Source organism: Passer domesticus, chromosome 6 (genome assembly GCF_036417665.1).
Source record: "Passer domesticus isolate bPasDom1 chromosome 6, bPasDom1.hap1, whole genome shotgun sequence".
NCBI classification, from domain to species: domain Eukaryota; kingdom Metazoa; phylum Chordata; class Aves; order Passeriformes; family Passeridae; genus Passer; species Passer domesticus.
Window position 1 is genome coordinate 37,037,015 of NC_087479.1, and position 27,683 is coordinate 37,064,697.

The window sequence follows — 27,683 nt, forward strand, 5'->3', positions numbered from 1 at the left end:
AAGGCATTATGCTAATTCCAGACTATTAGTTCAATTTCTCATCAGGAAAATTAGGCATGGAAATTCTTGTTTTAATATGTCAGATAACCTGAGCCGCAGGGAAGCCTTTAAAACAGAGCTCTAGTCTCAAGACTTCATCTGTCACAAGATGAATTTCTGCTCACAGAGCTGGCATCTCCTCTTACTCCTAGAAATGGATCCATACCTGGGTTTAGCTTGATCTTACACAGGCAGCAAAAAGAAGATGGAAAACCTGATAATTTTTCTTACTCCAGACTTTCAGTTTCCCTTTTCCCACTCTGGATTTCATGCTTTCCACATATTTTACTTTATTTGTGGAATATCTACCCTGAGATAGTCATTAGTGTTCCTATGCTCACTTCCTCAAAATACTCCTTGAAATCTGCTTCTATCCATTTGTCTTTACAAAACTGTCAGCAAATATAAGGGCAGTTATGTTTTTTAACATTTACTGACTGACAATTTCATCCTTCATCCACTTTCTGAAGCTACTTGCTTGCTCCTTCTCTCACCCACCCTTCTTATGCTACTTGTTTTTTCTCCTTCTTTCATTTGTTTTCTTAGTGCAGGCCCATTTAGGACACAGACATTTTGCTTACTGAACATTTTAAAAGCAGATAGCACACTGTGGGCTCTGCCTTAATCCACAGAAAAGCACCACCATCTCTCACCATTGTCACCAAACTGTGTAGCAAGGGCAGAGGGGGACAAAACACATGATAACTTTCCTAAAATGGGAGAGAAAAATGCAGCTTGCCAAAGAGAAGGGCTCAGAGAAGGCAGACAACATGAGCGTTCTTGCTGAAGTCAGATTAACCTCAATAGTGTGGGGTCCTCCCACATTATTCATAAATTTTGAGGTAAAACTCATTGCTGTCTGCCTACAGAGCAAAGGCCATAGAAAATTACTCCTCAAGTTTTAAATCAAGCCTATGTATCTTTTTGTTTAACATTTACAGTCTAAACCTAGATGACTTTGACTTTCTGTAGTTGGATTTTCGTATTTCTGTTTCTGAGGAGTTAAAGAGAGGTCTCTGGATGGATAATTCATCAGGCAGAAACACCAGACATATGGGCAACCACAAGCTTGCAACTAGTCCTTTCCTTCATCTGATGCACATAATAACCTGCCATTTTATGCTTCTGGTGATACCTTTGTTTCTTGACCTCAAAAGATTCTGCCCTTCCTAAATCTTTTGACTACTATACCTACGCAGAGTGACAAACTTCCTGTAGAAAAGCACTTCTTGACCCAAATTACAGGTATCTTCTGGAAGTGAAAGAGCAGTCCATGGACTAGCTAATTTTAACCTGTTACCCTAAAGAAACAGATACTATGAACATAGGTCCAACTCAGCCAATTTCCAAACCCTGAAACAAATATGAGTTTTCCAAAGTCTAAAAAACAAAATCTGAGATGTTACCTGCACAGTGCAGCTAACTCTTTGTTGCAGTTACCTTTCCATTCAATAAATTTTTTCTGATGGATATAATCCTTATGAAACTCTAAGCCTCTCAGGAAGTTATGTGACTTTCCCAGTAGTGGACGCTTGGTCATAATGTCCTGAAACATTTCATACAACTTTCCTGACAAACAAGATGGAGGCTCAATAACAGTAATGTCTTCCTCAGGAGAATGTTTTTCTGAAATAGAGAAGAAACCATGAAATAGAGAAAAAAACAACAGCAATCTGCCATGCCAGACATCTCTGCTGGCTAGCTGCCCTTGTCTTCCTGTGGGTCACTCTCATCCCTGTTTCTTGCAGGCTGCTGGAAAACACGTGTGCGTGACCCATGTCATTTACCAAAGAGATATTTAGTTTTCTTTAAAGCAGGCACAGTTTTTGTGTTTTATTCTTTCAAATGACATACTGGCTTTGTACTTTTGCCCACAAGTAAAAGCCAAGCTTCTTATTTGCAGTAACAAGCAGAGTCATTTAGCAGACCATGAGGAGAAATTTTAAATGAAAAACATTTGTACTAACATGAAGCATGCCTCTGGGGAAAAGAGAGAAGAGAAAAGGACATAGCAATCATTCTGATACAGATTAAAATCATGCTGGAAGATCCACAGTGAGGCAACACTTTAGAAACTCTTACCTATATCTACCATATCTTGGGACCACCGTTCCCAGAATTCATTTGAATTTGAGGACCAGTACAAGCCATCCAGCAAATTCCTAGTAAAGATGTTTGTCCAAAGACCTGCAAGTCAAACCACACGGGAAAAGTACTGCACTGCCACATGTTAACCACTGACTATTGAAAATATCCTTGCTACACATTATTAGCCCACCCATCCTGACCCCATTATGACACAACTTAAGCAGCAGTTCTCAGAGAGTTCAAACATTGTGGTGTAAGCAATTCAGTGCTCTTTCTCAGGAGGTAGCTACACACAGAACATTCACTGCATAGTCCAGAGTAACAAAATAAGAGGTATCAGTCACCCAAAGGATGTTGTAGAAAGTTTCCTGTGCACCTGTGAGAGAAAGTAGGCATTGAAAGCATGGTGAAGCCATGTAAGCATAAAGGCCTTCTTTAAACTGATTTATTATTTAAATTGATCTAAGACTAATTTTCTTCCTTCCAGGCATGTTTTGTTTCTGTGGAGTGCAGCTGGTCCAGGTTCAAAATAGAATTGGCTCCATCTGTGAGTCTGCTTTTGGAAAAGAACTATCCTTCCTCATTAAGCTCTATGCCAGGTACTTACACAAGGAACAAATTGAATCTCTATCAGACTCCACAGTGAGATAAATGTGGGGATTTTATCCTCTACCCTTGTTTTTGGTATCAAAACTAAAACATTTATAGGGATTTAAAATCTTCCTGGGACAGATGGGTTCCTCTGACTAGCTGCTTTTCCCCTTTCTTCATCTTTGGTGGCAAAGTGGCCAGTCAAAGTAGTTGGAAGTCAAAAGATCTTCCTTATGAGCAGAGAAGATTAGTGACACCATCCTCAAGCCACAAAGCTCAGGGAGCTCCTGCCTTTGTGGCTTGTTCTAGATGACATATTTTATTCTCAGCTCCTTCCAATTCTACCGCAGTAATGCTTTGTTTAGAAATGTTTGTTCACTGTTAATGAAGTTGAAGAGTAGGAGACTGATCAGGGAAGGAACACTTATTATTTCCTCAACTTGCCTCTTCCACCATCTTGTTTGGTTTAGACAATGGAACAGGAACCATGCTGCAACCTTCCCAAATCTACCCAGGTGAAAAGGGAGCACAGGAGGATAGAAATACAAAGATCAGAAGTGCATGAAAGGGGTAAAAAGCCCATTGATTTAAGACCTAAAGCAGAAGTGCTGGCAAGGCGTGTTGTGCCTGTGGCTAGCAAATATCATGCTTTCTACAATGCTGTGATTAACTACACAGCACTGCTATGTCACCTTCCAGGTAGCAGATCCGAGATTCTGGCAGCTTCTTCACTCTCCTTCCCATGAAGAACTCACTGTCAAAATATTCTGAAGGAATGGAGACTCCATATTTTGGTATGGCCACTTCATAAGGAGAGAAATCTGCCCACTCTACAAAGAATTTACATGAGGCATGTTTGTTGCAATAAAAACAAAACCCCAAAACCTTCCCAAGGATCTTTCTTGTCTCAGCAGCTCTGTACTATCTGCATATTTGTACTGCAAGCTACACTGTCTACTTCCATACAAACTGAGATATTATTTGCAACCAAAAGGAACCAGTTTTTTCAACTCAGAAAAGCTCTAACATTAGGTTCAAATGCTTAGATATTTATTTCTGTATAAAGATTCTGGGATTGCACTTGCCTCTCTAAATCAAGAGCATCAACTGTACTTTGTGCAAGAGTGGTGTGAATTGTAAGGAGTGACTGGCATGAAAGCTCTATCAATCCAAAACTGCCAGTCTACAAGATATAACAAAGCAGCCTGAAGACACATCAACATCACACTAGAAATTACAGTGTGGCATGGATGTGCGGTTTCCCAGCTCAAGCTGTCCTGCACAGGCATTACAGTAGAACAGTAGTTATAAACCTAAATAAACATAAGGACTAATTGCATTTCTTTCCAGTATCTACTGCTTTTAACACCTTTTGTTCAATGTGGCCTGTGTCCAGTCAAAGGAAGTCATACCACACCCACCACAGCAACCATGCTCCCCTCCATTTTCAAAACCTCATCAGTGTCATATTTAGCAAGCGACAATTACATTTCACAGCACCCCTAGAAACTAAGGAAGCATCAAAGCCATTTTATAGGCATGGCAGGAAAAGATCAGATGATTTGCCCACACTCACTCACAGTGCCTGTTGCAAAAACAGGACTTCAGCACTTATTTTTAATTAATGTCCTGTTTATGGCTTAGGATGTTATCCAGCAGATGTGCTCTTTCTAACCAAGCAGTTTGCAAAAAAGACAAACATTTTATTAAAATATGAATACTGAGTGAGGGCAAGCAACTGATGTATTCCCCTTTTTTTCTCCACATACACACACCTCCCTCCAAATCCTCTTTAATGCATACCCAGAATCAGAAGAAACTCCCAGAACACATACCTCTAAATTTGAAAGTACCAAACTTCTCCTCTTTCACATTGAGGACTGCATAGAAAGGCAGTGGGTTTTGTCCATGCTCCAATGCCTTGCGCTGGTCAGTGAGTTTGTACTTTCTTGGCTAATCAGTGAGACAAAAAAATCACAGTAAACCTCTGTAAGAGCATAACACTGGCACAATCTACCCAAGTGAAGATTTAAAGACTGATAACAGATATTTTACAGCACAGAGAAATCTGTAAGTCACATTTTTTTAAGACACCTTTCCTTCATGTTCCTGCACTTTCCTTCCTGGTTGCCTTTTGGGTACCTAATAACTTCTCCATTAGAATATCCAAGTGCCTTGACTGCCTGCATCCCACAGATCTTTACTAAAGCTGAGATTAATGTTCACATAACTCTAACTTTTAAATGTCAAACTGGAAGCAGACTTTAAAATTCTGACTTTTCAGGGAGAGTGGGGGCTAGGAATTCCTCAGATCTTTCTGGGAGTTTGCCTACTGAAGTCGCTTGCTGCTGGGCACCCTAGGACAGAGGCAAGTACAAATGATTGTCTACTCTGAAAATCCTGGCTACAAGTTCCTCTCTGTCACAGTTTACAAACCACATTGGGATGGCTCAGTCTCTCTGGATTTGTTACACACATTACATTGTGCCCTCAAAGAGTAAGGCTCTAAAGGAAGTGGTGTTTCCCAAATGTGTGACAGGACCATGTACCTACCCGCTCATGTAAGAACATCTCCTGAACAAGTGACCACAGAGTTGTAAAAGATGGCACATGTCCTGCCTTTGCCCTTTCAGCAAGTTCCTTGTGATAATACTTCAGATGGTCTATAGACATAAGGTTGAGTTTGCATTTTGTCACTTGCTCTTTAACTGCTTTAAGTGGCCCCTCCAGAGACTTCTGTGACCAGTCAGCATGCTCATACAGGTCTGCTAGGGTCCTAAGGAGCAGAAATGTTAGAAAATCACCCATTTATTTAGAGTATTTTGGAAAATTGATACACTTACATGATCACTCCAATCAATTAAAGAGAATCAGTGAGCCTGATTCTCTTTTCAAACTGAAGCCATAATTGAGAGCCAACAATAAGAGCTTCATGAGGGAATTATGTTCACTTGTTAACAATGTAAGTCCGAAAGAGATGCATCTCCCACTGTGTGGAAAGTAGTCACAGCCATTGCAAATCCAATCGCATTTTCTATACTCACCATGTTGAGCCAGAAGCCCCTGTGAGATAGGTGACACAGTCCAACAGATTTAGCTTCTGAAGGGCTAAGAGGTGGCCAAACATAGCTGACATTGCTCTGAGACCTCCGCCTGTTGCCATAACAGCTATTACTGGGACCTGTTCAAAACACAAGGATTATTCTCAGAAAGCTACTCCTTTGCTACTTGGAAAAGTCTAATTGCAGCTCTCAGAATTTCTTCAGTGGATTCATTGGAAGGCAGTGAATCAAATCACCATTTAGCCAATCTTTACCAGTACCTTACTGAAATTAACCTCCAGAGACTCTGAACCCCACTGCTTGGATGAGTTTGAATATACAGTCATTTTAACCTTCCTTCCTGCTTTCTTAATCATTGCATTCCTATAATTGGAATTGTAATGATTAAGAATAGAGAATGATATTATTTTATTATAAACAACAACAAATTGCAACAAATGCAATTAAAATGGATTAAGGAAGATTTTTGAATACTGCTGATTCTTTGGACAGCATTCATTTAACAAATATAATTCCAGCAAGAAAATAAGTTTTCCCTTAAAAAGTCACTCTGGATCTTGGCAACAAAACATACTTCAGCTTGTTATAAAATGTTCTAATGTTCTTTCTTCACCACAAAACATGTTTACTTTTTGTAAGTTCTTCTGAGAATGAAGAAAAAAGTAAGCCTAAAGAAGCGATGTTACACTGATTTAATACATATTTATGTGAGGTGAATTTCCAATACTCTTGTTTTCCTATTGGTTTGGGTTGCCTTACTAGCCTGTATCTAACACAATGTCTCATATCTTGCTGACTTGCTGCACCATACTGTTGGAAACTGTGTTTGAAGAGTGGTACTATTACATCCTTGTTCTTTGGCCCATTGAAGAGATTGGAGGGATGAATACTTGAGCTGAAATTTTACATGAGTCTGGGCTATGCCACACTGAGAGCCTCAGCTCTGCTGCCATTCAAATCAATGGGTTTGCTAGCAACATGCAAATATTACTAGAAATTTCGAGGGGAGTTGTGCCAATCCTAATTCAATAGACCCACCCCCCATGCTTGGATTCCAAAGCACAGACCTCATGTCCATGTAGATCTCTTTCCAGATGAAGAACCCTTTTCAGGGCACCAGCAACGACTCTCTTCCTCTTATGCAGGAACTCCTGCTCTCCTTGGCACAGATCATACCCTAAGCGCACATCTAGTTTTTCTGTGCTGCAACAAATAAATCGAGAGGCACAGGATTGGTGTTTAAAATGCATATGGATCTATTTTCAGCAACTGCAATCCAAGGAATTCATTAAAAATCCTGATTCTTTGTTCCAATTTTTACAAAAATATATCTTTCATTTGCAAAGAAATCAACTTTGCTTCTACATGGTCTCTTTATGTTTCAGTGTAAGATTTGCTGTCAGGTAAGAATAATAAATATGAAAAACAAAGAAGGGCTTCTTTGACTTTCAGCAGCTTTTAAGCCAAACCTTTTCTATTTCTGCTTGGTACATTTCTGAGCAGAGGATGACTTAAACCTAACAAAGTCTTTCCTGAGCATTTGTACTGCAGATTTATACAGAAAGTGTACAATGAAAAACATATTCAAATAATTTCTGTTTGTTTCTTGTCTGACACATTATTTTACAATGCAACATTTTGTCTTCCCTAGTTTATACTTCTTTCTCTTGATGTCACCAGAGCCACAAGTCTGTTTTCTTAAGAGAACATGTAGTTTGGGAAATATATGGACTCTGATGTTTCATTTTTTTCAAATTCTCTTTTCCCTCTGCCTTCTTTCTGTGCTCCTTTTGAAGAAGCCTCCAGTGTTAGTCTTTGATTCTTTGATGCAAAGAACACTCAGTGACTAAGTTCTTCACTGTTTGAAACTCTCACAATTTTTTTGCCTCTTGGTGGGACTCTTTGTCCTGAGGACATTGAGCTTTCAACTGCTGTGGTGACTCTTTAATGATGACTTAAATGGTGTTACATTTTGTCCCTAGTCTTGTGCATTCCTTATATCTAAATAAAGGATATTCTGCTCTAGATTTCACAGTTTGAAGAGCAATAAAACCTTTAGAGAAAAAAAAACCAAACCAGTCCTCTTACCAAGCATTTAATTGGAGGTACAACTGTAGTGGCACATTCTGTAAACAAAGAGATGAGAGCAGGAACATGAGTGGAGAGGAAAAGAGAAGTTTTGAATCCAGATTTTCAGTCCCTCCTGAAAGGTCCCACCACTACCACCCTGCATACTTTTTGGTTGTTGTTTTGGGTTTGGTTGGGGGTTTTTTTTAATATTAATGTGTTAACTAGTGAGGGTTATTCTAATCTTCTTTCCAGACACAAATTATGAAACACTTACGTTTCTTACGGGAAGGGTTACTTTCACTTTATGTCCAACAGGGAGAAACTTCAGTGGTACCGTTAAGGTGTCACTTAAATTGCTGTTGTCATCTTCCTTATCAGAAACTTTCTATACAAAACAAAAAGCATGGCTTGTATTCACAGAGCAGAAACAGTGCAGTTCTTTGCTGTTTTGGTCACACCAGCAGTAAGCAAGCAGTATGAACAGCAGCACTGTGGTGCCCGTTACCTGCAGCCTGACTTTTAGAACTGGCTCCCAAGCCTTCACGCAGTGGAAGTAGAAAGTGTCGGTGTCCTCTGTCGTCTTCTGCGTTCTCTCATGAGATGCAGGCACCGTTAGCACGAGATTTTTACCCTCTAGTAAAAACAGATTTGTTTAAAGAATAATACTGCTGTTCAGGCAAAAGAGCTAGTGAAGTTGGCAAACCTTCTGGTGGAGTAATTTTCTGTGGTAGCTCCTCTGTAAACTACCCCACCAGCAAGTCTCCTACAGCACATAACCTGGTACTCCTGCCTTTACCCCCATAGGTTGGAGTGCTCCCAGAGTCAGCATTTGCTCTTACTTCCACCAGCAAAGTCTACTGTGCCCAAACTTGATAGCTCCAAGGAAAAGACACAGAGACCTGTCCAGGGCAGTTCAGGGCATTTCAATGCATTGCATTTTATGACTTAGATCATATATCACTACCTGTATATAATTTAGAACATTCTTAGTTGTCACTGTACTCTAAAATGCCTCCATCTAGATCTGAATGACTATAATAGGGCTGGTTTGGTCACATCCTCAGTTCACAGAGAAATTGCCATACCTCTCAAGTATTTCCTGCTTTCATTAATGTCCACATGCACTTCCAAGCAGCAAACCTCACGGGACTGTAAAAGGCAGAAATGGAAAAGGGTGAAGAAAGCAAATAACACATCTGCTGCAAATAATGAAACATCATGCAGACAACCACCACCTATAATACTGAGCCAAATGAACTGGTCTCATGCTGGGAGTGATCCAAGAGAAAATTCAGAGCTCATTACTCCAGGACAGTAGCCCAAGTTGCACCGTGTCAGAGTGTCAATACAGTGGTACATTGTCAGAAGTTGTTAACACATTCAAATTATCCCAAAATCAGGAAACTCTGTACAACACACTGGTGCCCAAACACATATATCTAATAATTATTTAGGAAGGGTGAGGGAAAATACCTGATGATGAGTTTCTGTGTATTGTGGCAGTGATTAGCCCACAAAGCATCTTATTGGCCCTGATGTAGGGAAATCATGGATTTATTCCACCCTACCCTCCACCTGAGTCACTCCAGTTCACCTTTAATAACTCATGCCAGGACAGTTTTCCAAGTCATTTCAGGAACAATGCATGCCAGTCATTGCAACTCTCATGCCTCACACAGAAAATGAGGGGGAAAGAATAGAATATGTGTTACTTTGCCTCAGGCATATCAAGAGCTAGCATCTGGGAACTATGCACAGGCTTGGAGGAGTTGGCATGAAGTCCTTGGTACTCCTTAGCTGCTGGGCCAGCCTGAGGAGACAGGTTATGTACCACATGCTGACTAACACCAAAACAGGGCTCTATGTTTCAACAACTGAAATAACTCTTTATTAAAAATCTAATTTCCCAAAAAGCTGTTACATTAGATACCCTTCCAGTCATAAGCACACTGAACACCTACTATTGTCTTCTACAGACCTTTCATAACCTTTGTTTTTCCTGCCAAGTGCCATGCTGTGTCACAAGAAACACAATCAGTTTTCACTCTGAACACCAATAAATATGGGGTTCTGCAAGAATAACAAACCACAGCTGGGCAACATATTGACATCTGTAATAGGTGAGGACTTCAAGGACTCACAGCTGCTGGCTTTTTTATGGAGAGGGCAACAGTTGAGCTGTAACATGAGGGCACTGTCCCATATCTCTGACTTTAAAATGCACACCATGCTCTTATCTATCATGGTAGATTGTGTTCTTTCTACAAAATGGGGGGAAGAGGAGAGGATCAAAATTAAGCAGATGTCACTCCAAGATAAATTCTCATGTGAACCTTACCACTAGGACATCATTGGTAATGAGATGCTCTGGAGGACCAGGACTGAAAAGACAAAAGCAAGTAACAAACAAAAAAAGCTGTGTGAATAGCTGGATTTTGGTGTGCTTTGTTTAGTTTTTTAAATAGCAGTTATATGACCTTTCCCACTTAAACTGAGTATAGGTAAGTTATCACAATTTGTTTCTAAGAGGAAAAATACATGATCCCGTGCTAAGCATGTGAAATACAAAATACAGCAGCCAAACAAAAACAAAGACAGGAAAGCCCATAAAAAATACTAATGTCTAAAACTATATGCTAAGTTACAGCAGAAAAAAGGCATATTGGTATATGTGGAATCATGTCCTGCTATTAACAAGTGACCATATGACTTGGGGAAAGCAAAGACTACCATTAATGTGTTCTGCAAACATTTATTAGGAAAGACATTTCTGACTAGTTCATATTATAACTTATGGGTGATCACAAATGAATGGTAAATAAGAATTAGCTCCCACTGTGCTAGATGTGTGACTGTAAAACACAGAGGTAAGCAATAAAAAGTCTTTGTCCCAGATATTTTACCTTTTAAGACCTTGGTCTGTCACTGAATGGATGTGGTTATTTAATTACATGAATAATGTGTAGAGTCTACCAACAGCATCTTTCACTAAGGCAAATATTCCAACACCTCTATGTTACACATATTCATAAATTCTTTCATATATCTGAAAGGGCCATTGAAATTACGTAGTACATAAGCTTTGTAAGTTCAGGTTATTTTACCAAACACCATTTCCAGGCTTACAACTTCTATTTCAACTGTAAAATGTGTTTAAATAACTAGGTTTGATTTCTAAGGACGGTCATCTCCCAAATGCCTTATAACTTGAATGGTGAAAGATGCTCCTCTTATTTCTAGTCTGAATTCAGTTCCCAAGCACTGCTGCTCATTCTGGCCTTTCATGTGTCTGACTGTGACTGCTTCCACAGTTACAGGAGATGATTGCCATCATCATCATATGTGACACCATCTCTTAAGGTACCTCTCACAGGTAAATTAAATATATTTTGAATTTCACTGTGGGAGAAATTAACCAAGAACACAAATGATTTTTTTCTGCAGTTTCCTCATGTTTAAGAATAAGAATTCTTCTTTGCCTTGCTTACAGTTCCTTCTCCTGATCACGCAAGTTAGCCAGATTTCACTGGACTACTTTTCTTTTCTTTTCTTTTTTTTTTTTTGGCTAATGCTAAACTCAAATATTCCAGAATGTGTAGTTTAGGGGGTTCCTCTTCAACCAAGCCTGTTATAGAATTTAAAACACAGATAAAGTTTATCTTATGGGACTTGTTCTCCTGCAGACAATGCTGATTACCACTTTGAGGGGGATGGTCTTATTTTCATTATTTGTTAATTGTATTTTTTTTCAGTTTAGCTAAGCTATTGCTAGTATACATTGTTATAATAATGCAAGACAAGCTTTATGGTCTCTGAGAAATTCCACAATGTTCTAGGCATTGTTCAATTAAGTTCAACAATTTGAAGAGCACTCACATTCAGTTTGACATGCATCTTGTGTAAAAGTTATCACATTGTGACAATTTTATTGCATTTCCTGGATCTAGATGTTCAACATGTTCAACAGAAGTTTAAGATTTGTATGAAATATACTGAAAGGTGGAATTAGGTAGAGAAGGTAAGGTAAAAAAAAAGTTTGAAGCTGTAATTTAGGTTCACTGGGAGAAAGAGCTGGAAGAAATTTCTCATCCTTGGAGGTATCATTACTCCCTGGCAGATCTATACCTTTTAGCTTTGGAGTTTTACTCACACTCTTTCCATCCAGAATTCCACTTCCAAACTTTCCCATTTCTTATAGCACCTCTCTGTCTAAAAATAAACAGGTAAAGTAAATATTGATTATTGAAGGCTGCAAGAATTTGGCAGCACAGATACACCTAAAAAGCACTTCAAGGCACTGACATCTCTTCTGCTAATGATACCAAAAAAAGTTTGGCTTTGTGTCTTTCCAAAGCTGAAATACAACAGAAACCACAGAATTGTGAAAGTCTGGCACATGGAATTAACAATGTCCCATTGTGTGATATGTAGAATTATACACATTTCCTTCTCTGATTGAGAGGGAGAGCTTGACTGAAAAGGAAATATGATGGCTCTCTGCAAGATAATGTGCATGGGAGAAAGGCATCAAAGCCCAGCAACAAATGTCACTAAGACCAGAGACATATTCACATACAAGCCATTTAAAGCACATTTGAACTGAACCTGGGAGAGATGAATTAGGCAAGTGACTGAAGTGGTTATTGAATCATTGTATTTCCCAGTGACTCACCCACTGGCTGAGAAGTGCACAGCACCAGCCAGCAGGGTCACAAGGAAAATCCATGTTAACAGCTTTCAGCATGTGGGAAGTAGCTGTTTTTATGGGCTGTCTCCCTCCTGTAATGAGTGTGCAGCAACACCTCAGCAACAGCTCAGACAAGCCCAGGAGTTGTCACAGACCTATCCCAGCTTTGTTTACTGGGCAACTCTCTTTCATGGGCTCCTTAATAAAATGCCAAAGATGTTAGCAGGACAGACGTTCCTTTACTATGGGCTAGAAAAATCTGAATCAACTAGAAGGAAACCCAGCATGAGCACCAAGAGGGAAAAAAGCCTGAAAGAACCATTTAATTCAAGTGATGAGTGAATAGTTTTCATGTTTTTAATAAATAAGTTGCCATTGATTAGGAAATTTCCCCCAAGCATGGCAAAAGTGGGATAAAGCTGAAAGGTAAGTATTTCTTCAGATTCTAAAAGATAAAAATTATTATTTACAGATGCCTCCTGTCAAAATATGTTGCCCTGAGAGAACATGAGACAGAAGCTGCTTCATTTTCTGAATTTGTAAAAAGACATTCATGAAGTCACAAAAATACAGTCAAACTACATCTTTTTGATGAGGTATTGATAACAATATAGAACCTGTTCATGAAGATCCAAACCCTACCTAACATGGAAGACAATGTGGACAATGAGGTCTTGCCAATGTCTCCCTGTGGTTTTTTTCAACCCTTACCTCTGATTTCAAAGCAAATGTCTCACGGATTGTCTCCCCAGGTCTGATTCTAGCAACATTAAAAAGAACTGTGAACTGCATGTCATCTTTGGTGAGTGCATCTTCATCACACACTGCCAATTCTAAAATATTCTGGTAGTAGAAAAAATAAATAAGAACATTTATTAAGCTTCTGTTAGGCAGAAACAAAAAAAATATATAGATTTTTGCAATTGTTTCACTAGCAGAGCAGTAAGAATAAAAAAGCATGTCCTTTCTTTCAGTAGTCTGCTAATGTAGAACATTATTACACCTAGTCTTGGGAAACTTGTGAAAAGGAAAACAGCCACCTATAACAGAGGTTCCCACTCTTCTGAGACAGAAAAATGCCAGTGCTCTGCACCCCATTGATAACCCACCCAAAGAACAGACTTTGTTTCTTCATTCTCAAAGTTCTCCAAATTTCACAATTTAGGGAAGGATTAAATTTGTTGTCTACACCACAGCAACTTCTATACTCTTCCCTTAGAACTGGTGGAGAAAAAGCTCTTTCAAAGTTAGCCATGCCAAATAGCACAGAAGTATGCTACAGCAGTGCTTATTCCACTCAGGTGACAACAAAGGGAGTCTGGACTAGCTTAGATACAGGCATTTACATCAGCAATGCCTGTAAATAACTGAGCAAAATACTACTTCTTATGACTACTGTTCTGTGCAAACCAGTCTGTTAAGCAAGCATTTTCTTAAGTTATTTAACACAGAGTATCAACATAGATACTGAGGATTCCAAGCTATTAAAATTAGTGAAAATTCTATTTTTTTACTACCTCGACTTCCCTCTGGATCCTAAAGTAGAAAGTCTCATTCCAGACAGGGTTGTCAGAATTCCTGATGGTTTTGGTCCGAAGCTTTCCAGGATAAGCAGACGGCAGCCACAAGCGTACATAGCAGTCTGATGCTGTCACTGCAGCAGAGAAAAATTAAAAACCTGATGCCAGTGTTATAGAGGAACAGCAGGGCTAGGCCTTAATCCTGGAGATTAATAAATATTACTACTTTTTTTTTTTTTTAATTAGTAAAGAGATCACCATTTGGAAACAACCAAGGAAAACCATCTAATTACTGAGTAACTATGAACTGCAAATGTACACATGCACACACAAAGTACACTAAGAACCACGTTTCCCATGTGAAGAGAAAGAGGAAAGTGGACTATGCCCACTGACCATTCCTCAGGCATAGTCCTTACAATTCCAGTCAATGATGTTAAAAAGTTAAACTGAAACTACAGCTGGTTCCACAAAGGGCTGTTAGGATGATTACAGGAAAGAAGAATGCATATTACAGCAAAGGTCAGAGTCTGGCTTGCTCAGTTGAGTCACACCAGCATGCGGAGGGGACATAATGGCTGTCTAGAGGTGTTAGGCACTAGGCAAGACGATCTGTTGCAGCTCCAGGCCAGCGTGGGCCCAAGAACTGGAGGGCACAAGCAAGTCGGAAATCTTCATTTCACTTCCATCCTATATCTATTCCTTATGGTTAGTGCAGGCAGTGCCTCGAGCAGCCATCCTTTGGGGAGAGCCGGGGTGGGGAAGAGCATTTACTTTGTGAAGCTTGGCAACGGTGTGAAAGGAAATCTCCCGGTTGATGTCTTTCAGAGCTGGAGTCAGGACTTGATGGAAGATTTCTACTGCAGCCCGAGATGCCTAAATACTTCAGACTGGTATCAAGCAGTGAATAACATTGCCCCGCAAGGTTTTGGCACGAAAGTGGAACTGTCCCTTCAATAGAGTAGATAGAAGAGATCATTGAAACTCAGAAATACAGGCCTTGTCACACTAACACCTTTCTAGTGCCCACCTCTGGATGGTGCTACGTGGCATTTGCCACTGGAGCACAGAAAGCCTTTGGCAGGCAGTTATTCAACCAACAGGGCACTCACTCCCTCTGACCTCCCTCACATCCAGGCTCGGCCCTGCATGGCAAGGCATGGATGGTCTCAGCTGTAACTCGAGTAAATCATTGCAAAGTGATGGGGTTTTTTTTGCTGAGTGAGTCATTTTTCACTAGAGGAACACACAGGCCAGAAGTTTCAAAACTGACAAAAGGCAGCTCAATGTCTCTGTCCTAACTGAGGAGCTCAGTGGAGACCTCAGTAAAAATGGCAGCTGAATCACAGCACACCTAGAGAAGGAGACATAGGAGGCTGTGAAGGGGAGATAATGAGTTAAAGACACTTGAAAAAAGTACAAAGAAAAGTCTGTTTTGCCTGCATGCTCAGCATGGGCTTAGATTTGGATCTGCAGATGTCCTCCTTAAACAAAACTATCAATATAATTTATTGTGACTGGTCAGCAAATACCCTGAAAGATAAAGTATTTTAGAAGGCTTGAAATTCTCTAATTCACCTTTGATTATTGTGTACAATTGGTACATTTCAATAAAAGGTCCCTAAATTCACAGCCTGCATGGCAAAAATCCTGTCCAAGATGATTCACAGATTGTAGTGTCCTAATGAAGTCTACCTTCCCTTCTTGGCCCAGAAAATTAATCTGGGTGTCTTGTTTTTTACCAGTTCCCCAAAATGCCACTAGAGATGTACTCCAGTCTAATGATACCTGAGACATTCGATCTAATTATAGCCCTGGCATTAATATTTATATTGCTGTGCTTTACGTACGTTGCTTGCATACCTTCAGAACTTAAGAATATTGCTCACTGTGTAAACTCTGGAGGTGACTAAAAACACAATCAAACCACAACTCACACAGGTCTCTTGACTTGATGTTCTTAGCTTGTATGATTCTTACAGAAAGCATGTGGATGGGACAAAACTTCATCTGCAGAGAAAACAAATGCAATAATTTGATCAGCTCAGAATGCAAAAACAAGATGTATTTTGAACAGTACAGGGGACAGTCTGCCCATGTCTGTTTGAAGGGAGGTGACCACCTTCACGTGGCAGTACACCACGCTGAGATGAAAGCACAATGGCACACTGGGCTGTGTGCTAAGGAGCTCGAGTAAATGAAGACAGAGAACACATGGGCTCAGACAATGGTAAGGAAAGCTTTCTTTGTCACCCCAGAGGCTCTTGTTCTCAGGCAACCTGATGCACAGTGATGGTTGTACTGCCAACACCCCAAGGGTCCTGTGCCACCCACAGGTCAGAATGGGGCCTTTGGAAGGGGATATTAGGAATTGCAGCTCCCTGCCCAGGTCGTGGCACAGCTGAGTACCTGGGCCAGGACATGGCACTTACCAAATGCGCTACAAACTTCTGACTTTGTATCTGAACTAAGATTAAATTTCTGTGATGCTTGTAAGCAGGGCCAGCTCACCAAGTGGCCCTGCTGACTGAGGGAACACACCACAGGCCCAGCAGAGACCCTTCAGACAAAATAAAAACTGTTCTGCTTTGCAGGTATGATATCACAGAATTCCGTATCGTTGTGTATCCTGAAAATACCCAATGGGAATGGAAGCACTTGTCTTCCAGACATGAGATTTATTTCTATCACAGGTAGGCTATAATTTTAACACTATTTCAAGTTACTTGTTCTTAACTCTTAACAGGTAAAGCTTTCCAGGCTTAGCTATTCAGAAGATACTTGCCATTTTCAAAAGATGTTCTGAGAAGCATGAATGAACACATATATAAATGTAACAATCTTAATAACAGAAGCAGGGAAAATACTTAAATCTTTTAATCTTTTATATTTTTTAAATTGATACATTTAAATTTCCTTTTAATTTTCTGCTAGGTTCTTTTTTTTTTTCTTTTTCTGCATACTGTACTAGCATGGCTTGTCAGCAATATTAAGAAATAATAACATGCAGTTGTTACAGTCCCACTACCACTAATAAATTAAAACTTAAAGCTTAAACTACCAACTAAAATAATATCTCTATTTGCCTAAACAGAGAATCTCATTACACTGCCACTAAATAATTTGACAATTTTATTTTGAAAGTTAACACCATGACTAATTTCCCCGACAAGGAAATTATTAACTCTGTAGATACAAACTGTTAAGGAAGGAGGAACCTTTCTACAGAAAGAGCCACTCACTACAGTTAATCTGAGATTCTTTTAAAATGAGGTGGAGACTATTATTGGACATGTTTATTAGAGATGAGAATAGCCTGCATTCAGTTTCATTCAGGCTTGTTTAGAGCTAAATCACATTACATAAGAGGGATATCATCTGAACTGTGAATTAGCATGTTCAAATAAAGGCCTAATATTAAATTTTATTATGTCGCTTAAAGTTACATACTTTTTAAATTCAGGTTTACATTTAAGAGCTGCCTGACCAGAGAAACCCTTGTTAAACCTATAAAATCACTTTAGTCTGTCTCTTAGCTGATAAAAATTGCAAAGCAAATTTGGTTTTGTGTGACAAGAACTCTTTCTAGTATGTTTTCCTCCAAGTTTAAAATTGACATATTTAAAATTTCCTTAGTTTAATGCATTGTGGACATTACAAGTTCTAATTGGGACACTTCTATATTATTCCAGTTGCCCGCTGAAAGAATTTGACTTCAATTTTCCTGTGCAAATAGTTATTTATCATAGACCAACCAGCTGGAACACTCACTCAGCATACTTAGTGGTTTTCATTTACGTGAATTATTGGATTATGTAGACAATTACAGAGATGACTAGTTTTAATTAATATGTTAATTCTTAGTCATTTTGTAATCAACTTCTCCCTTGCTCAACAGAAGCCCAAACCATTCACGGAATCTGCCTTCACTGAAGAAACACATGTTGGCATAAATTTTGCTTTGAAACTTTTCATGATGAAAATTTCCTAACTACTTATAAAAATGGTGCATCTGCAGGTCATCTTCAGATTCTCTCAGATGTGACAGATGTCACGTTTTCATCCTCTGCCACTTCAGCCAAAGTGCCTCACTCCTCTCCCTTCCCCTTCCAACAGCACTTTCCTTAAACATGTCTACGTTTGTCGAATGATGGAAGCATCAAAGGTGACTTTTCACTCCTCCTGATTTGGTGCAGTTTAGTCCTGGTGTTATTGCAGGATAAAAAGTAAACAGATTCAGATGGGAAAGTGTGGCCATAATAAACCCTGAGGGCTCTGTAAATCCCACAAGGAAGCCAGAAACCATCCCTGTCCCAAGACTGCAGTTACTCCAATCTGTGATAACCATTCAGAAGTGGGCTAATTCCTTTTTTCTTCAGATAAAGGCAGATTCAACAACAGCCCAGAGCAGACTCCTAGGGTCTGATTTGGATGCTCTAAAATAACATCTTTGCCTGAAAGTACTGGTACTCCAGAATACCCTACTACAAAAAATAATTACAGTTAGAGGTACCATTTGCTGTTTTCATAACATGAAAAGCAACACATAACTTCACAATTAATGCAACTTGATGAGTGCAGACACCCTATCCAGACAGCCCTTGACAGGCTTGCAGTTGTATTGGTCTTGTTGGTTTTTGTTCACTTCCTTGGGAGAAACATGGTTTCTTGTACAGGCATGCAGAGAGTAACAAAACCCCTCTGTAAACATCCAGAGTCAAAGGCAGCTTTCCCAGAAGCACATAATTCTATTTTTGCTGGGAAATTACTAGTGTGACACTGGTGCCAACAACAGAGTGCAGGATTTGGCTGCCTGTGCATCGCTGTATCCTAAGCAATAACACTCCAGGCCAATAAATAGTAGCATCTCCAGAGTACCAAAGGGAAGGCTAAAACTTGGGGAAAAAAAAAAGAAACCAACAAACTTCTTTTCACTTGACAGTATTTAGCATAAAACTATATTTCTGTACCCTCAAACTAAGCTTTGAGAGTAATTTCTGTTTAAAATACAGAAAAGAGTAATCAGGAGATAAAAGTAGCATGTCAGAATTGCCACAGCTGTATCAAACCTTAACAGACTGAAAATTCACATCAGTTGCCACCATCTCATTGATTGTAATAATACATGCTCACTGACTTCCTTCCATAGGAATGTTGATCAGCCTTGGAAGGACACATAAATCTTTTGTTTACAGGCAGTTAGTCACTTAAGGTTTCATTCCAAAAAGACAACTTTGAGCACATGAAATCTTCTCAAAGCTCATAAAATATTGAGGAGCCTACCAAAACAATCTGTGGATGGCAGAAAAAGAAGAAAAACCTACCAAGAGCTCATATGTTTGATTTCGGTCTTTATTGTCCCTCTATGCTGTCACTAGAAGAAGATCTCACGGCCACCTTCACCAGAAATTCAGTATTCTAGGGAAGTTTCTCTAGTCCGGGAACCTCATCCCATAACTCCCTATTCTCTTTTTCTTTTTTTTTTTAATAAGTCCTTGGTTTGTACATGTTGGAAGGCTGATTGGAATGTCAGTATTTCACTCTCCCTGCACCAAGCTTAGGCAGCTCTCTGAGCAGAGTTATCACCATGGGATAACACCAAATTATATTAAGCTTTGGATGAGAATTTTACTGTCTTCTGACATTTTGAAAATAGCTGTAGGATTTGTCACTCAGCTTTATACATATGTTTCAGACATGAATAATTAATTTCTTTCATGGATTACTTCTTTCTCAGTGGTGTACTAGAAGCTGTACAATTATCTTGCCTACAAGATCTCACACCAAAAGTAATTATCTGGCATATTCATTCCATTATTTTATGTAACATACTGAGGATTTGATCCAACTACAATTTAGAAATTTACCAAATTGAGATTAAATCTATAAATGTATAAACTATAAGAAAGCTCAGTTACCAGTCTGGTTCTAAAGCACTCTCTTCCACTAGATCCTCTAACATCTAGTATGGGCTATAAGCCCTTCCATCAGTGAAAACACTGCTAGAAATTTGTCTTTCCAACCATCTGCCTACTTTCATTAAAATTAAAGGGATGAAAAGTTTTAGTGGAAAAAGTGACTCACTGAAGAAATACAGAAAACTATGAGAGCCTTGTTTTGCTTGGGAATCACAATTGTCCCAAATTTTATCATTAGAAGTTGAACAATTAGTGAGGAAATCTAATTCACCTGACAAACATATACTGTAATTTCATGTAATCACTGATGGATTACTTCAAGAATCATTGTGGATTTGGGATGCATCTCCTGTTCACATATATCAGTCACCTCTTTACACCTATGAGTGGGTCCCTCAGGGCTTTGTATTGACAAAATTTTTGAGTGTTTTGCCAGATGAAAATTATTCCATAGTCCACAAAATAAAACTTCTAAGGAGGGATTATTCTTGTCTGAGCAGAAAAAAAGACATTATTACGAATATGAGAAGTTGTAAATTAATACTGATAATCACTTCTGTGTCAATTTGGTAGCTCTCTTAAAGTGCAAAAAACTAACTGGGAGGTTGGGAGGCCTTCCTAGATAGTTTGAAGTATCCACACATTTCTAACATGTGGGGTTTTTAATGGAAAAGAAAAAAAAAAAAACCACAAAACCACTTTGCTCTTGTTTCCATATCTATTTACCAACTTATACGCACTGAAACACGCACTTGCCTGACACAACAGCAGAGCTACCTGCAGTACTGAATTAATCTCCTTCCTTGGGAACAGAAGCTTTCTGACCTGAAACTATGCTTGCACTCAAACCTTTTGGCAGTGGTGCCTATTAACCAGGAGTCTGTCTGTACTCATGGAACAGCGTTTGCAGCATTGGGATAAAATGCAAGAATTCTGTCATTGAAACTTTCTAGATAAAATTATATCTGAGCTATGTACCCATCTATCAGCTCCAGAACTGTCTTACTAGATACAACATTGATCTTTAAAACCGATAGATAATATTCATATCTACAATCGAGAGATACATCTGGATCTAACTGGTAGATTGACTAGATACAAATTTTATCCAGAAAGTACATGGCATTTACAATTTATTTTCTCAGCCTGAATGTTTGTGTATTTTTAATCTTGGGCCATCCCTTGAGCCATTCAAGCTACTGATATTTTTCTAATCTTTAACTTGGCCTGCAAACATTACCATGGCACAATTAATGATCTCTGTAGGCTGTAGCATGTAACATTGCTTCTCACTATATTTGAAGCCCATGAATGCCCAAATTTCTTTTATTTGTTGCAAAATTTGATGAAGGGTTTGATATATAAAGAATTATTATCTGTAAACAATTCATGCCTTGCATTCAGACACCAGGCCCATTATTTTTTCAAGATACACAAGAAAAGAATTTTCAGCTAATAGTTCTGTTGATTTATACTAAAAGCCATCAGTTAAAATCTCTGAATGGAACTTATTATTCAAAAACTCAAGTCCAGACATGAAATACTTCCACTAGAATTGCAAAAGCTGTAAACATTACGTTAAAAATAGTTAGATCTAAACAGGTCAAACAGGTCATTAGATGTCTCCCCTGCAGCTAAAGTAATATAGATTATGCTTTGTTTCTAGATAAAGCTGTTGGTTTATTGCAGCTGGGGCAAGCAATGAACATGTGCTATCCAAAGAAAAGCACGCAGGAGGGCTAAAGCAGTTTCATTTTATGGGAGGTAATGCTCTCTTCAAGAGCAGCCTCCTCCTCCTTCAGGGACTTCACTGCAGCGTGTACACCCACGACAAAGCCCCATTTGCTCTGTGCTTTCACTGCAGCTCGCTCACACATCAGCTGCTGTGAGGCAAAAGAGGAGAGCGTTGAGGCTGCAAAGCTGAGGATGCCCCTGCCACAGCACAGCAGCCTGTGCATCCCGGGAGATGCACGGAGGAGGGAGTTTGCTGGGGAGAGCTGGAGCACAGAGGCCCAAAGCGAGGTGCCCGGCCACAGCGCAGCGCGGGGCTGCCACTCTCTTACCTTGGCTGGTGGGCTCCCCATGGCACCGAAGATGGCGGCAGCGACCGAAACCCCAATTTGGTTAACAGATCTGTCAGCTGACAAACACGCTGGCAGCTTGTTGTGCTGCTGCTGCTGCTGCTGAAATAACCTGAAGGACACATATAATTTATACAGGCGCCGAGCTCCACCCTCTGCCTCCTCTGTGTGGAGGAGAGCCTGCCTACATCTGAGAGGAAAAGATCTGCAATGTCAGAGGTGAGAGGAAAGGTGACACTTTTAGTGTTTCTCACAATTTGCTATTGCCCCAACATCCTCCCACCAGGTTTTTGGGTTGATTCTGACACGTTCCGTTCAGAAAGTCTTCCTTCACTCTCACTTCTTCCACATATCTAGTCAGAAGATTAATTTTCAGTAGCTTTAAATTTCTTCCACAAAATACTCCACCAAAAAAAAAAAAAGGCCAAAGGGAAGAGAGAACCAAATCTCACCTATTACAATGTCTGGTGGGAGACCAACTCACTTCCAAGCACTCTTTTCAACTTTTCCTACAACAGGGACTCAATATATTCCCAATATATTATTGGGAATCTTTCTGAAAACCAGTAAATCACGACTCCTCAACTGGAAGTACCTACTGGCTGATCACCTGGCTAAGTCAGAGATGCTGGTGAAATTGAGATTAAATATTGGCAGAGAAAGGGAAAGCTGCATGCCTTCTGGGCTTTTTTCCCTCTACCTGCTTCTTATATGAATATGATAACCTGAAATTTCCCAGCTTCCCATCCTGTTGCCCCATCAACTTGCTGTTGACAGTGCTGGGTCCTAAGGCATCCCTGAAGATGGCAGAGACATGGCTTCCTCCACTTCTCCCATGCCTACTGTGACCTGATGACAGGGTTCCTGTCAGGACACTGCTCCAGGCAACCTGCTCTGTCTGTACCTTAATCCACACTTGCAATTTCATGGTGTACAGACCCAGACTTGGAAAAGGCCTGGAGGCCACCATAAGTTTCACTAAGGTATGTTCTCACTGGGGCAGAGTAATACCAGACAGGATCAAGCCTCACAAAACAGCCAGTTGACACCTTAAACTAATGGAGAATGTCAAGAGTTAATTTGGCTTTTGACAAGAGAAAAAAAAATTAATTATAACCGTAATAATTGTTTAGGAAAATAGGTTAACCTGAAACCTTTGGCTTCAGATTTTTCATGAAAGTCAGATACACACTATGGATCACCCACTTTGTAAAATATTTTCCACAAAAAACTGCCACCAAATCAATCAGTTAAAATCACTTTTAGGCAGATGGTCCTGGGCTTCTGCAAGTGACAACCAACCACTCAAATTGACATTTTGCAGACTCTGCTCTGGAAAGCAGCACCATGCTCACCACCAGTGAGGACTAGATGCAATAGGTTGAAATCTTTGAACTACTAAGAAGAAAGATATCTGAAATAAAGGTCTGGTATATCAAAGAGCAGTTACAAAGCTCAGGGAAAAATCAACCAAAACTCATTTGAAAGCAATGCGGAGTTCAGAGCAATTAACTGTGCAAGCCTGCAGGACTCCTGCAGTAGCACTGTTTTAACAGCCTCACTTGGGCATTTTCATAGGACCAGTTAAGACTGCAGTGCTCACACTTCCTGCTTCCATGGGCACAGGAGTCTGTAACATTCCATTTCCAGAGATAAGGAAAAAAGGCAGAGAATAAAGGAAAAATGCTCTTATTCAGAGAGGAGTCTTGGTTTTCCACTTTTGTACTGCTGTTGCAGCTTTGATCAGACAGTCTGCTGCTGTAGTGAACTGAGAGACCAAAGCAGTACATTGACAAATTTACCTCCCAAAAAGAAGGCAAGTGGAAAACCAGCCAGAGAACAATGAACTCCACTCAAAGAGTGGTATGTCTGCCTGGAAACAGAGCAACACATTAAAAACAGAACAGCTGTTTTAATGCAGGGAGACCCATGTCTTAATGGAACAGGAAAGAGGAAAAAAAAGCTCCCAGAATGCTTTCAAATAAAGGTGGAAAAGTTATTTTGGAGAGCTATGAAACTAATTTTTCCAATAACCCCTCCAAGAACTTAATGTTTCCAGCAAATGAGCATGGCCAAAATACAAAAAATGTTTTGTGTTTCTTGTCAAAAAGCATGCTGACAATTACTACATCCATTTCCTCCTGGACATCAGGGAGATGGGCTATGTGACATCAGGGCTTGCTGCAGACATTAAAAATGTACAGCACGTGGAAATCAAGACAAAGTCAACTGCATAAGGAAGGAACAACAAAACTAAAAGGTTAAACCTGAACCAAAGAGGGCACAGCAGAATATGTCAGTGAACTAGATAATAACCAGGTAACAACCTCAAGATGGTACAGAAAGTCCCGCTCGTCCCCTTTTTAGAGGGAAGACATAGTCATGCCAGGCTTATACTAGTGGAGTTAGACTCAGAAAACAGGATACTGTGCCTGCAGCATCAGATTGTAAAAGACAGTTCAGGAGATTTTACTTGTTAATTAAGACAGTCTCATTCCACATTTGTGACTGAATTTTACTTCTTTTCGAAACTACTATTAAGAAAGTACTTGGAAATAAGCTGGGGTGGGGGAAGAGATAAAAAGACATACCAAATTACACTGAGGTTAAATTGGTTCATACACTACCTGTTGGCATTTGGGCAATGCACACAAGAAACTGTGAAACAAAATCAGAATGGAAGGAATGCAAGCCCATGCTGCAAACTCAGCATGAAAGAAATTAAAGTCAATTAATGTAGCGTTCAGCTACGTGCAATTTACCCAGTGGGCTGCTCACTAACTGCCCCTTGCAGGAAGCTACTGAGCTGCCAAAAACCAAGCAGCAGAGGGGAGCAACTCCAAATGATTGTGAACTGGACTATCCCACTGGTGGTATAAACTGAAAAGCTAACAGAGACAGAACCTACAAAACATACAGAAGTCTAATTTACTGAAGATGATTATTTGCCCCAGCAATGGCACTGCAAAATTTCAAACTCAGCTTTGGTATACAAAAACTGCCCTCACTAAGGCACCATCTTCAGAGTCCTCCCACCCTTGGTCCCAGCAGCTTCATGAGGAAGGATGGCTGTTACCAAAGCACACTCCTATAAATATAAACCTCCCGTGACTTTGTTTCAGAGAAGTTTTTCATTCATTCCATAAAAACTTCTAAATAGAGATAAATGATGGCTCTTTCTAGGCCTAGATGCAGCCACACCACTGAGGAGATGTATTGTTTTGCCAGACAGAGACAATGGGAGATAACTGTCACTTTTTTTTTTGCCTCATAAGTTAGTCTGTAGCTTGTTTAGCTCAGTGGCTAGGTTAGAAAAATTATAGTTACCTAAGAAAATAAACGTGTATAGTCAAATTCAAACAACATTTTTTAAAATGTTCTCACAAATTGGGAAAAAAAGTACTTTTTCCCTAGCTCATCCCCAAAATATTTTTTCCATATTTGTTTTCTTTAGCCACTGTAAAAAATTAATCCAAACAAAACCAAAAACTTCATTAAAACATATCTGAATTTTTCAATTCAAAATTACCATGTGAAACTAGGACCTATAAAGCAAGCTTCAGAAATGCCACATTTAGGACATGTAACATTTAACTTTGAAATAAAAGCTTTTTAATTTTTCATTGTTTCCCCCTTGCCCCATTCTGAGCAAACAACATAGCCATTCTGAAATTATTTTAGATCTTTGAATACTTTCTGAACAACCATTTTCAGTACCTGCTGTTAATTAGAACAAAACTACAGGTTGTCTGTCTGAGCAGCAATCATTTGTAAATGAACTGTCCTTCTGGCTATCAAGATCCAGCCCTGTTTCACAAAAGTAAAAGGTGTTATATCCTCTTACCTATCTCCTGAACCACTGTTATCTTAAACAAAGACTTCATACAGTAAATCCAGTATCACTGGCTCTTTTTCCTGGCCAGAGTAAGGGAGCTACTAATTTCCTTAGGTGCTTTGCAGGTGTGGTTGTAAATATGGCAAGATAGTGATCTTTGCAGCTTCACCATGGGAGGAAGCTGCTTATTACTTACCTGGGGTATCTGAGGACTGCAGTGTTACCTTTCCAAGACGCGTCAATGTAAAGCCACACATTGAAACCTACCGTGTTTATGTTTAGAAATTGATCTTTTATTTTAAACCAAGCGATTGCAGAGCATCTAATTGAAATAATAGTTGAGTAAGACATTTCAATGTCATTCCACTCAAGCCAGTTTCTGAAACCTTTATCTTTAGATCTTATTCAAATAGTCTGACACTGATGTCAGTATAAAATTGCTTGTGCAAAGACCTCAGAAGAGTTAGGTAAGTATTACACTTCACCACTTGGCTGACAGGAACACTTGACTTATGGTTATGGTATTCAGCTTCAAATTATCACGAGAAGGGTTTCCTTCAAGAGGTAAGGTTGCCACCTTCCTCTTGTATTTATTTAATGGTCACTTTTTTAGAATTAAGAGAGTAACTCTTGCTTTCTGTTATTGCTTTTCAGTCTCTATGACTACATATTCTTTGGGGCAGGATCTACTAAGGACATGTTTGCTACTGAAAGGTTATTATACTGGGCAAGAGTAATTAAAACATAAAGGTTGCAGTGATTGTGTGACACATACAGCAGCATTTCCTTTCTGTTTCTGTCCAATTCTCTTTCAACTCTGTATGTGGGTTTTTTTCAAGGTCCAACTTTACCTGAGCACAACCCTTAGATGCTGGCTGAGAAAGAAATAAAATATATACAATAATTTATTTCAAATAATGTGGAAGTCATTAAGGGTTCAACTTATGCATTCCTGCCAGTAACTTATTGTCTAAGAAGCCCTTCAAAAACAGCAAGACTAAAACAGTAGCAGGCATCCTTACTGTGCTATTCTGTAGGTTGGTATTGCCAGTGGGTAGGCTTGTTAACTAAAGCTAGCATCAGCCAACTAGCCAAAGCTAGTCCTGGCCTAGGTAATCTGGAAGATTTTAGTGAAGTGCAAATGTAAGAAAACCACTGAATTGAGCATAGAGGCAAGACAAAGAAATATGGAAACAGCCAATTCAGGGAGAACTGAATGTGTTCAAGTACGTCACCAGTAGCTCTGGAAATACTTGCAAGGTGTGCCTTTATAGCAGGCACACTGATCACTAAAAATAAGTGAATGCTGACACAGAGTCCTTGATAAATATCCAAAAATGCTCAAGGCTTAAAAATACCTAACAACAAAGTTTCATATTGCAGCAGGAATTGTAAGAGCTAGCTGGTGCTAGAACAGGAGTTTTTGCTCCAGTCAACTCCCAGGCTTAGAAAGCCCTGCTCCTACTTCACACTACTGGCTCTGGAACTCCTCTGGCAAAATGCTGAGCTCGTTTGAGGGGCTGAAGCAACAGAAAACTACTCTTCTCCTTTTGCTGAGGAATTTCCAGGGCTGCCCTTCTGTAGTGGCATGCAGCCATTACCTCAGCCTGAGCCCAGCAGAGGGAATTGGACCCTGCTGACAAGCAGCGTTGTCCGTAAGAGCTGTCTAAAGCATCAGTACTCCAAGGGAAATGAGGATCAGAGGTGGAAAACACATTAGACAATTCAGTGCACACTCCTGCAAGTGGATCATTACCCTCCACTGATCACACTACCAGAAAGTCACAGGGCT

At 39.6% G+C, this 27,683-nt stretch overlaps 1 protein-coding gene and 1 long non-coding RNA gene across 11 annotated transcripts in view; one reads left to right on the forward strand and one right to left on the reverse strand.

Moving 5' to 3' along the window:
- The window catches only part of PLA2G4B (phospholipase A2 group IVB), a 50,977-nt gene that overhangs the window by 6,077 nt on the left and 17,217 nt on the right, over positions 1-27,683 (reverse strand). For 4 of the 10 annotated variants that reach the window (XM_064424607.1, XM_064424609.1, XM_064424608.1 and 1 more), the window contains 17 exons: positions 15,995-16,067; positions 14,832-15,008; positions 14,055-14,191; positions 13,249-13,380; positions 12,001-12,059; positions 10,189-10,231; positions 8,936-8,999; positions 8,356-8,483; positions 8,125-8,235; positions 7,869-7,906; positions 6,848-6,983; positions 5,763-5,899; positions 5,272-5,494; positions 4,554-4,671; positions 3,411-3,548; positions 2,122-2,226; positions 1,480-1,665 (listed from right to left, as the gene is read on the reverse strand). In XM_064424607.1, coding sequence (XP_064280677.1) covers positions 1,480-1,665; positions 2,122-2,226; positions 3,411-3,548; positions 4,554-4,671; positions 5,272-5,494; positions 5,763-5,899; positions 6,848-6,983; positions 7,869-7,906; positions 8,125-8,235; positions 8,356-8,483; positions 8,936-8,999; positions 10,189-10,231; positions 12,001-12,059; positions 13,249-13,380; positions 14,055-14,191; positions 14,832-15,008; positions 15,995-16,067 — 2,005 coding nt within the window. Of the gene's footprint in view, positions 1-1,479; positions 1,666-2,121; positions 2,227-3,410; positions 3,549-4,553; positions 4,672-5,271; positions 5,495-5,762; positions 5,900-6,847; positions 6,984-7,868; positions 7,907-8,124; positions 8,236-8,355; positions 8,484-8,935; positions 9,000-10,188; positions 10,232-12,000; positions 12,060-13,248; positions 13,381-14,054; positions 14,192-14,831; positions 15,009-15,994; positions 16,068-22,038; positions 22,169-27,683 lie in introns of all 10 variants that reach the window. The other 6 variants (XM_064424612.1, XM_064424614.1, XM_064424613.1 and 3 more) reach the window with 3 other exon arrangements.
- Positions 2,240-3,602, forward strand: LOC135303169 (uncharacterized). Its single transcript, XR_010364666.1, has 4 exons — positions 2,240-2,515; positions 2,615-2,726; positions 3,189-3,288; positions 3,418-3,602. It is a non-coding gene; the product is annotated as an uncharacterized LOC135303169 (long non-coding RNA).